A 10876-nucleotide genomic window follows, 5' to 3' on the forward strand; every position below is an offset into this window, starting at 1 on the left:
CATCCAAACAGACACACAATCGAGCGCTTCCACGCTTTGTTTCCTGCCAGACGAACTGCCTTTGCTGGCTTGTCTCTCAATTTTTTTTTTGGCCTTCCCTGGCTCTGACTTTCCGGCCCCCGATGCTTATTATTGTCGTCGAGCCGCTCACTCCACCACCCTCCTTCCCTTTCCCTTCCCTCTTTTCCCCCTCCTGCCATCGCCGCCATGCCATCATCCTGACCCATCGGCCATGAGAACTGGCGGATGCAAGGGAGACAAAGGATCTCGCCCACGAAACAACGAGAAACGGTTGAACGATCGATTTTGAAAAGCAACAGCGTTTGTTTGAACATTGGGATTTTTCGAGCTTGAACCCGGACCGAAAGAGGGGGGACATTCGTCACTGCTGGACATTCGCTCGCCGGCCCGTTGCAGGACACCACCCAAAAAAAAAAAAAAAAAGCCAACAACACCACCACCGGACGATGCAATTCATCGACATCGACTCGCCTACGAACAACACGCCAAGAATGGAATTCGAATAGATCGACATCTTTCATCCATACAGCGCACTCGCAGAACCACACTCGCTCAGCACCAACCACCAGTCACTCGTTAAACGGTACTTCTGAACCACCTTATTCTATCTTTATATGTCTTTTTATTCGTAGCGCTCGGCTTCGCCTCAGTCAGCTCGAACGGATTCGCCTCCCTTACGGGAACAAACCACACTTCGGCCAACCAGACCGGCGCAGTAGCTCAGCCTACTGTCCACGCCACCCCAACCCACAACCATGACTAAATCACACCGCGGGTCTTCACTCCCTCAGGCCCGCTCATACCATCACAATCATTACCATCTACACAACAGACGCGACGCCTCCCCCGAGAATGCTCCTCACCAACACCACCGCCGCCAGACTGACGAACCCGACCCCAGCCCCACTCCCGAGCCCGCATCCAGCACGGTGGCTTCTCGCAGAGTCGTCGTCCAGACCGTCTCGCTCATTCAAGTAGTTGATGAGTCCGGTACACCTATCGAAGTCCAGACTCGTTACGCTCCTCTTTCCACGGCCGACTCATCGTCGTCGACGTCGAGTCCCAGCCCAAGTCCCAGCACATCCACCAGTGCCTCCCTTGGCCTGTCAATCGCCGCAGTGTCTTCAGAGTCGTCGACCACCGCTGCCACCACCACGACTACGACTAGCGACATCACGTCCGAATCTTCGAGCTCCACGTCAAATGACTCTTCGCAGTCGATACCTTCGGCGACGACACCCTCGACAACTCCCTCATCAACACCTTCACCGTCATCTGCGAGCTCCGGCTCTGCCTCCGGCTCCTCTGCTAGTCAAGATATTCCCTTGACGTCCGATCCTTTAACCTCGCCTCCGGCATCGTCTGCATTGCCTTCGCTATACCCTTCGTTGAGCGCTGCTCCAAACTCAACAATTCGTGAGCCTCCCTTTGCTGCGTTTTTGATGCGAACAGAACGACTGACCGGCGTCTTTAGCATTCCTTACCTCAACAAACTCATCTTCAACATCAGTCCTTACCGAAACCACTTCAACGAGCCTGTTTTCGTCCGGTTCAATAAGCGTAACGTCTTCAGTGCTTTCGTCACTCTCGTCACTTTCTTCAATCTCCGGTTCTACTTCCACCACCGCCGCCACCACTACCACCACCTCTGGTAGCCCTAGCAGCACCAACTCTTTTGCCACGAGCACATCGACAGGTTTCCCCGAGACGACAGCAGGAGGAGATGGAAGCGACGGTGGTGTCGGCGGCGTTGGAGGCGGCGGCTCAGCATCTCCCACATCAACATCTACTTCGAACAACACTAGCAGCGACGACTCGGCCCCATCAACCGGAACCGTTGTGGGCAGCGTCGTGGGGAGCATAGCGGGCGTGGCATTTCTCGTATTACTCGCCTTTCTGGCCTTGCGGTGGAAGAAGGGCTCCGGAGGGAGACTTCGGCTCAGCGAGGCTAGCGGATTGGGCAACCGGGGCATTCTCAACGGCTCGGGCGCCCCCGACGGCGGCAGCAACAGACCCGGAATGGCCCAGCGAGCCTTGACTTTTGGCCCAGCGGTGATGGCCGGCGCAGCAGCCGCGGCCAAACCTTCGTCGAGAAGAGCAAGTGAACCTTCCGAAACCGGCGAGAGAGGCTTCGTCAGGGTCGCCGGTAGGAAACTGCCGTCGGTCCTCCAGGCTGGAGGCGACGGCTATACCGACCCTCGGGAAGCCGCCGGAGGCGCAACCGCAAACGACGACGAATCGGTCTACTACCGCGACTCCCAGGTATTCTTCGACAGCGGCGCGGGACAAACGCGACTCGCGCTCGGCTCACCAATGCGGCCGGTTAGCGGTGTGGTCACAATGCAGCCCGGTCCGGCCCGGACACCGGTGACGGAGTCGGCTCCGTTCCCGCCGCCGCCACCGCCGCCTGACTCGAATCTCTCGCCGTTACAGCCTCCGCCGCGGGACCCCATTGGCCGGACTTTGAACTCACAAGACGGCTCGCGGGGGTCCCGGGGCTCTGTTTCCAGGTTCCAAGAGGACATGTGATCCTCCCACGAACCGCACCTTTTCTTTCCTCCCCTTTTTTTCCCTTCCCCAGAGCCGGCTCGGCTGGCTTTGACGTACCTTTGAAGCGTACTGTACATTCTCATCAATCTTTCAAAAAAACCGATAATCCTTAGTACCTATTCGAGGGAGGTCGTCTCTTTTTCTTATTTTCTTCGAAACTTCAGAAGAAAATCTCTTTTTGGGCTCTATGACAGCATTTGGGACTGGCGTTCAGTGTAGGGAAAGTGAAGGAGGAGGTTGGCCGCGTCTGATATAAGCACCCTTCATGACGAAGAGGGGGGACTTGGGGATTTACATCAGACGATGCGCGCGACTTCTGCTTCACTCTCGTCCTTTTCTGCCGACGAGGCTGCGGTACCGCGATGATAAAAAGGTACGGCTGCGGCTAGAAGCGAACCAGGAGCGGATGGGATATTCGGAGCGTTTGCTTGTATGTAGATTCTTTTCCCACAAAAGTTGGGTGAAAGGGATGGATGGGGGCCGCAATCGGTCTGAACTTATCCCCCTCCTTTCGATCCGACGAGAAGAGGTGGAGGGAAAGGGGAGGGAACTTTTTTTTCTCTTCTTACTCCCCGACGTCTACCTCGCTACGAATAATGTCCAACCTGGTTCATGCGCGCACTCTCTGACTTGGTACCATTCGCCTCATGACCATGTGACTCGAAGCTTGTTCGTTGCAACGGTTCAGCCTGTGCTTACTCCAGGACCCGGCACGGCTCTTTTCGATGGGGGGACTAATTTACCCAAAAGGCACGGGAGGACTCCCGTCCGATCACGTCGAGAGAGTGATGTTCACAGGGATGGGAGGCACGAAGGCGAGGCGAAGAATATGGGACCTGGGGAGGTAGGCGAAAGGGAGGGGAGGGGAGGGGAGACCGGAAGGCCGGATGGAATGTGGAACCGGCGAAGAAACGGCTTTCTTCGTTCGTTCGTTCTCGTCTTTTTCCTTCATCGTCATCACCGTCATCCATTTTCACCGGCTACAGTAACGCTCTTTCCTAGTTGAGATGAGACGTGTCGGCTCACAGAAGCATTGGACCTGACGCTTCTTTGCTAAGTGACAAGCCCGGTATGGGACTGTCTGCTATACTGACTGCGATTTACGACAGTCTGCAACGCGGACCCTGAGTTCGTGGGGAGGATGGAGGGGTAAGAGAGGCTCAGTAAGTCTCGGGATATCTTTCCCGTCCGTTGCTCGTGGAGCCCCCGCGACAAGGCCAAGAAGGCGGTTTACCAAGGAAAAAGAGAACGGGGCGGAGCGGCGGGGGAGGCGCACGGCGTTGGCATTACCTTAGCATTGAATTGAAATGCGATGCTTGGTGGTTGGGGCAGAGAAATCCTGTGGGCGGCGGTTGCACAGGGAGGGGGAGAAGAGAGAGGAAAAAGTTGAGAAGGGATCTTGAGACAGACATGAAACGGGAATGGGAAAGGTGGTATACTCCAGCCAGCAGGTTCCCGCTCGCACGACTCTGGGCCCTCCGCTACCGGGAAGTGTGCTTAGACCCTGCATGACAAATTGCCCATGTCTGTTACCACTTGCAAAGTTGCATGCAGAGCGCTCTGGTGCTTCGCTGGCGGACTTGATGCCGTCGTCCTTATTAGCACTGGAGGGTGGTGGTTGTGGATATCGTTGAGCTCGTTACGGTCTGGCGGGTGTCTCATCTATCAGGTGTTTATCAGTGTTTACCGTCCCATCTACAACACGGGATGAAACATCTTTCTTTCAGGGCTAGGCAGTCCGGATGAGCTGGATCAAATGGCATTCGTCTAGAAGGCGCCTCGGTTGTTGTGTAGATAACCGACCTGAATCAAAAGGTCGCGCGACGTCGAATATGCTCGTGAGATCGACAGCTTGACAGCGGGTTGCTTTTACTGGGTCTGTACCCGAGGAGCTCTTATCTCCCACCGGTCCCCTGACACGATGACTGCTTGGGAGCAGATCGCAAGACGGGCTACCCCGATGCCTCACGTAAAAAGAACAGTCTGTGCCTCCCGCCAGAGCTTAATAGGCCCTCCGTCATGAGACTGGACAGCCCACGGCGCGCAGGGCAAGACTGTCTTCAGCGGAGACGCCATTACGAACTCGTCGGGCACCGTATCCACTTGCTGTTTTGAGAGGCCCAGGTTGGCCGTCTGATGGCTCGAACCACGGCATCGATGGCGTCTTCTTCCGTCGAGGGGCCAGCCCTGTCCAAATTACCTTCGAGAAGCTTTGCAACTCGCGGGCCTCGGCGTAACAGGTTAGAGCGGCGGAGGAACTGATTACTGCGAACGAGCGAGGGAGGCGAGGACATGAGTCTCTGTCGTTCTGGACTGAAATCTGGGACGATCTACACGGCCTCGTCGCCATGCGCGTATGGATCCACTCGAGGAGTCGATGTCGGAGTCCCAGCTTGAATATTCGTACGGACCTACCCCTCGTTCTTGGAGGGGAACGGGATGTGGACTGTGGAGTCGCAAGACCCCTTGGTTCTCCTCTCGCCGGTAGACTCGGATCAAGAAGTTGAAACCCCCAGGTAATTAAAGTGCCGGGCCTGCTTTGCCTTGCTTTCGAAATGCAAACATGGCGATTGAGCGGAGAAGTGCTAATAAGATGTTACCATAGCTTCAAGAGGGATAAAGGTAAACCTATTGATGGGGTATGGGTCGCTGCAGGCGAACTCAAACGGCGATGGATGAGAAGCACGAGGCAGCCGGGAAGAGCTGTTGCAAGGCATTAAGAGTCGAGAGCTCCATGCCGCTTACTCGTCGATTCTTGTCGCGGTGCTGTGCTATGTGCTGTCACATCAAGCAACCCTTGTCTTGTTGTCATCCCGAAGTTGGCTTGCTAAGTCCGAGCACTGAAGCTTCGTCCAAGAAAGGGATCGGAGCTAGAGCTTGTCAGGCACGTCGTGTCGATAGGGCGCGCGGCTGGGCAGATGATACCGAGGGGGCTGCTTTGATAAGCGGCTTCGTCCCGTATTCTCGTAAGGCGAATGCGAGTATTGTGAGTAAGGTAAATGGATGATGGCATCGAGACACGCGCGCGGTCAGTGACATGTAGGGATGTTGATTGCGGGCTCTGCAGCGTGCAGAAGAGAAGAGGCCGCACGGGCAGCAGATGGAGCTTGTCAGGCAGGTGATGGCAACGATATGATTCGCCGATGGGTGATTCCTTTCACATCCTGCCGCGCCAGGGTTGCAGACTGACAGAGAGAGCGACCGGGGGGAGGGGTCAAGGTTGGGTTGAGGGGGAAGAAGTGAGACAGAAGAGAAATATCCCGATATCAAAAGGGTTGGAAGTTTGAAGGCAGCGTGGCTGAGGAGGATGTGAGGGAGGGAGCCGATGGGCAGAAAAGGTAAGACAAAGAGATTTGCGAGGTAGAAGCAGCGTGAAAAGCATAGCATCTTGGGTGTAGAGTACTGGATTGACATGGCATTGATGTGCTGTGCTGGCCGACCCCTGGCTGGATTGAAATCCATGATCTCACTCTTCGGGTTCTCGCATAGCTGGTTTGCGACGTCGTCCAAGTGCCGGACCATGATTCGTGAGGCGGCTCGAACCAGTAACCAGCAAAGGAGAGGAGTTGGGACGATGGCGACGGGATGGTAGGACGGAGCTATTTACAGCTTCGGTAAGGTAGGCGGTGATGGCCAAGAATGTTTGCTTGCTGAACGAGTCGAATTGCGCCGTTCCCTAAGTTTCGGTACGTTGGTGTTTGGTAGAGAGGAAGGGACCAACCAAGATTGCAGGCGGCCTTGAGATTGGGAGAAAGAAAAACGTGCCACAGAAAGAGACTCGCGGGTTACATGTAATCCATGGTGGTATTCCCAGTCGATAGTCGGGAGGCCGAGTACTGTGGTAGTCGTTGTTCTTGATAGAAGTGTCTGCAGTTGAAGATGAACGGGTTTGATGTACTTCAGTAAGGTAGGTAGGTACCTCACATTCCTATGATCCTGATCCTTCCTTCCCGACTTGCTGCTTCCTCTCGGAATGCCGGGGTACGTACCTGTGCATCCCTCATCTGGCAGCAACTGTAAGGTACCCGACCCTTGCACCAAGCCCCTCCATCTCACTCACTCCATGACCACGACGTCCACAGCCCACAGTCCACAGTCCACAGTCCACAGTCCACTGCGGTGCGGCAAACCTGGAGCAGCGACACAAGACACAAGACACCCGCCCTCAACCTCAAGCAACCCCCGTCCCGTACTCCCCCCCTCGCCGACGCTGACCAATGCCACTGCAAGCACACTGACGAACGACTCTGCAACTCTGTAACGCCTTTTGCCCCCCCCCTCCAACAGGTCGTCCACCAAACGACAGGAGGTAAGGCAGCTAAGGTACGGGATGCTGGGCAATTATGTGATACCGCCATGCTCGAATGCTGCTTCACCTTTTACTTCCTCCGTCCCATCTTTTTCATTTTTTCTCCCTCCTTCGTTTCTTCCCTCCTTACTTGCTATTTTCCTCTTTCCCTCTTCTTGACTTTCTCCGTTCAGTCCTTCCCGAAGGCGTCGACCGTGATACCCCCCCAAAAAATAACCACCCCTCCCACTGGCCCCCAACATCGCCCAGGAACAAGAACAGGAACAGGAACAGGACCACACGACTAAACGAATACGCCTACAACCCTACAGCACCCCACGCGCCCGTTGGCCGACCTCGTCTCGTTTGACCTAAGGTATCGCTGCCTGCCTATCTTGGCTGCATTTACGGCATCAAACTCGACGACTTCTCCACCGACCGGAGCCTAGACCGGATCTCGCCGCGACGCAGTGTCGGACTCTCGCTCGCTGGCTGAATCCCGCACCGCTATTTTTATTACGACTTCTCCTGCCGTCTCCCGCGTGCCGTCTTGCGTCCCTCCTCACCACAAGCTGGAGACACGTTTGGGCACATTTCTCATCGGCCTTTAGTAGATCCATCCATCCTGTCAACTCAGCCACCAGCTAGCTTACCGAGCGAATTACAAAGGCCTTCCGCCGCCGCTACGCTACTCTCGCGCTACCTGCTTGCGAATACCGAGACGGGAAATACCTACTGTTGGATCCATTCATCTTTTCCGTCTCACGGTCCCCTCTCTTCCACTGCCCCTCGACAAACTCGAGCTTGGTTGCGCCCAACCACAACTGACCACCTTGGTCCTTCACGACTGCTGCGCTATTCTTCAGCTTCCCCAAGCTTGTAGGGAACCTCGTTTGCGACCGCGACCGCGCCCTGCCACGACTTCGATTGCGCCTTCTCGCCAGTCAGTCTATTTCGCCCACCATGGACCACATGGGCTTCCAGATGCCTCACATGGGGCACCCGCCTCCATTGATGAACCAGCCGCCCCAGATTTTCGGAGCTTACACCGCCGATGGCCTCCCCGTTCAACACATGCCGCCCGACTTGGCCGCCCATATGTTTGGCGATCCCTCCACACTTCTTGACGATGCGAACGAGGCAAAGAGGAGGAGGATTGCGAGGGTAAGCGCTCTGCAGCGGCCCGCGACGGCTGGCCGTCTTTTGTGGTGGACAGAATTTGTGCTCATGCATTGCGCAGGCTTGTGATATGTGCAGGAAAAAGAAGATCAAGTGTGATGGCAAACTACCCGCGTGTAGTCATTGCATAAACTACAAAACCGACTGCGTCTTTACACAGGTCGAGAAGAAACGAAACCCACCCAAGGGGTATACCACCTTGTAGCAACGTAACTCGGCTGCGCGGTTGACTGACACTGAAACAGAGCAAAGTACATTGAAGGACTCGAAAATCGCCTCGGCCGTATGGAAAACCTGCTGCGGCTCTCAGGTACGTAGTCTGTGTTCTGCGGAGAAGCCTCCAATCTAATAAGCCGCGTAGGACTTCTTGGTGAAGATGACAATGGCGAAACCGATCTCGGCACCCTCGAGAAGCGCCTGGCAGAGAAACACCAGCAGTCGAGGCAAGCTTCCCAAGCTGCATCGAACCCGACTTCACCCTCTCAGGCAACGTCAGGTCAGAATGAGATGGAGTCTACTCCTCACAGCACCATCACGTCACCTGAACCAACCAAAGACACCCACAAGGAACACAAGGAGGGCGAGAGGCGCAAATCTGTACACCCCGAGGAACCCGAAAAGAGCGAGGAGGAGGTCGAGGCGCTATCTGAGATGATGTGCTCCCTGGTCACAAATCAGAGTGGTGAGACTCGATACATCGGATCCTCCTCCGGCTTTTCCATCTTCTCTCCCAAGGGTATTCAGTGGGTCCGAGAGAAGACCGGAGACAACTCATTCCAGCAGATGATCTCCGAGGTATCGATCGATGACCACAAGTGGACTGCCTGGAAACCGGAGGTCTTCAGCGACCTATTTCGACGTCCCATCTTCCGACCCTTACCGCCGAAGCACGAGGCGCTGTCTCTGTTGAAGGACTACTTTGAGAACTTCAACTGCATGTTTCCCCTGTTCCACCAACCGACCTTCATGCATTTGGTTGAGCGACAGTATTCCGACGACCCCTACGAGGGTACTGGTTGGTGGGCAAGTTTGAACTGTGCGCTGGGTTTCGCTCACCGCCTGCGCGTTATGAGCAACTTGGTGCCCCAGGAGGAAGACGAAAAGGCGTGGGGTTACATCAAGAACGCACTGGGAACCTTTGCTGAATTGACCATGCGCAACACGGATCTGTTGAGTGTGCAGGCGTTGCTGGGTATGGCTTTGTTCATGCAAGGAACACCGAACCCTCAACCGACGTTCGTGCTCGTCGCGACGGCAATTCGCCTGGCTCACACCATCGGCCTGCACAAGAAGGGAACCGGTTTCAACTTGAACCCTATCGAGATCGAGCAACGGAAGAGAGTCTTCTGGATCGCATACATGCTGGACAAGGACTTGTGCCTCAGGGCGGGCCGACCGCCAGCGCAGGACGACAACGACATGAACGTGGAATTGCCTGACGCGGATCCGGAGGACAATATCGGCAACATTCCTCTGGCTGACGGCAAGGGCAAGATGAACTTGTTCAGAGTCATGTGCGAGTTCGCGACAATCGAAAGTAAGGTGTACTCTCGCCTATACTCGACGAAGGCGACTAAGCAGTCGGACGGCGAGCTTCTGAACACCATTGGGGAGCTGGATCAGGAGCTCGAAGAGTGGAAGGACCGCATCCCAATCGATTTCAGGCCGGAACATGAGATCAAGGCTTCGCACACGCCCCTCATCCTCCATGTCGTCATGCTTCACTTGACATATTATAACTGCTTGACAACGATTCACCGAATGTCAGTTCACCACGGATACTGGACGAGCCGTCTGTCCAATTACGCCATTCAAGGGCTCAACGCGAAGCCACTCAACCCGCGCGTCTTCTCATCCTCGGCTCTCTGCACCGCTGCAGCTCGTGCTTCGATTTCATTGCTGAAGTACATGCCTCAGGGAGACTCTTCGAGTGTTTGGTAAGTTGAACTCTCCGTTCGTTCGAGAGATGCTGGGTCCTAACTTGTTTCTCCATCAGGCTCATTCTGTATTTCCCTGTTTCTGCATTGATGACACTGTTCGGAAACATCTTACAGAATCCAATGGACCCAAGAGCAAAGTCTGACACGAGACTTATGAACTTGGTCGTTAACTTCCTATCCATGCTGGGACAAGAGGCCGAGACTGGTGGTGTCCACCGCATGCTAGGAGTCTGCTCCGAGTTTGAGCGGATTGCCAAGCTTGTAATCGAGAAGGCAGAGAAGGACCAGTCATCCCGAAGGAAACGCAAGAGCGATGCCGTCAAAGTTTCGTCGAGCCCAGCCGCATCTTCCCATACTCCTCGACCTGTTTCAGCGACAACTCCGACGCCACAAACCGTCACCGCCAACTCCGGGACAAATGGCCAGTTGTCTCCCGACTTCAACGGGGAAGCTAACCGGAGGAGGCACGGATTCAGCCCCATGCAGACTACTTCTATGCGCGAGCCTTCGCCGGCCCTGCCATCTGCTGGGTGGCCACAAGAGTTCCCAATGCCGGATCAATCACAATTCGGCAATTTTGCTGAAATGACCGGGTTCGGGCAAAACAACCCGCGCTCACCTCCCATGAATATGGGCGCCCCATTCCAGCAACCTCTTCTGCCGCAGGACTTGTTTTCACTGCCGATGACGTTGGATTGGGACTGGGCCGAGATGAGCGGCGGCGCATACCCGACGGTGGAGAACGGAAACGTTGGCTGATGCACGAACGCTTCAAGGTTCGTGGGTACGGCGTGAATGAAGAGCGGATGAGAAATTCCCCACGGTTACGGGGCATGGAAGACCATGGCTGTAAATATGGTCAATTTATGGGCATATGAGACGACATAACGACACTTAA

At 55.3% G+C, this 10876-nt stretch overlaps 2 protein-coding genes across 2 annotated transcripts; both read left to right on the forward strand.

Moving 5' to 3' along the window:
- Nucleotides 1-776: 776 nt before the first annotated feature.
- On the forward strand, nucleotides 777-2550 carry CkaCkLH20_01383 (uncharacterized protein; the record flags this gene model as incomplete). Its single annotated transcript, XM_038884102.1, has 2 exons — nucleotides 777-1630; nucleotides 1686-2550. 2 exons carry the CDS (start codon nucleotides 777-779, stop codon nucleotides 2548-2550), a joined length of 1719 nt encoding a protein of 572 aa, XP_038750694.1.
- Nucleotides 2551-7822: 5272 nt separating this feature from the next.
- Nucleotides 7823-10737, forward strand: CkaCkLH20_01384 (fungal specific transcription factor domain-containing protein; the record flags this gene model as incomplete). The annotated part of the gene is made up of 5 exons (XM_038884103.1): nucleotides 7823-8023; nucleotides 8100-8227; nucleotides 8284-8348; nucleotides 8400-9975; nucleotides 10035-10737. The coding sequence occupies 5 exons, from the start codon at nucleotides 7823-7825 to the stop codon at nucleotides 10735-10737; spliced, it is 2673 nt and encodes an 890-aa protein (XP_038750695.1).
- Between the last annotated feature and the right edge of the window lie 139 nt (nucleotides 10738-10876).

The sequence above is a fragment of the Colletotrichum karsti genome, assembly GCF_011947395.1.
Source record: "Colletotrichum karsti strain CkLH20 chromosome Unknown Scaffold3, whole genome shotgun sequence".
Lineage (NCBI taxonomy): Eukaryota > Fungi > Ascomycota > Sordariomycetes > Glomerellales > Glomerellaceae > Colletotrichum > Colletotrichum karsti.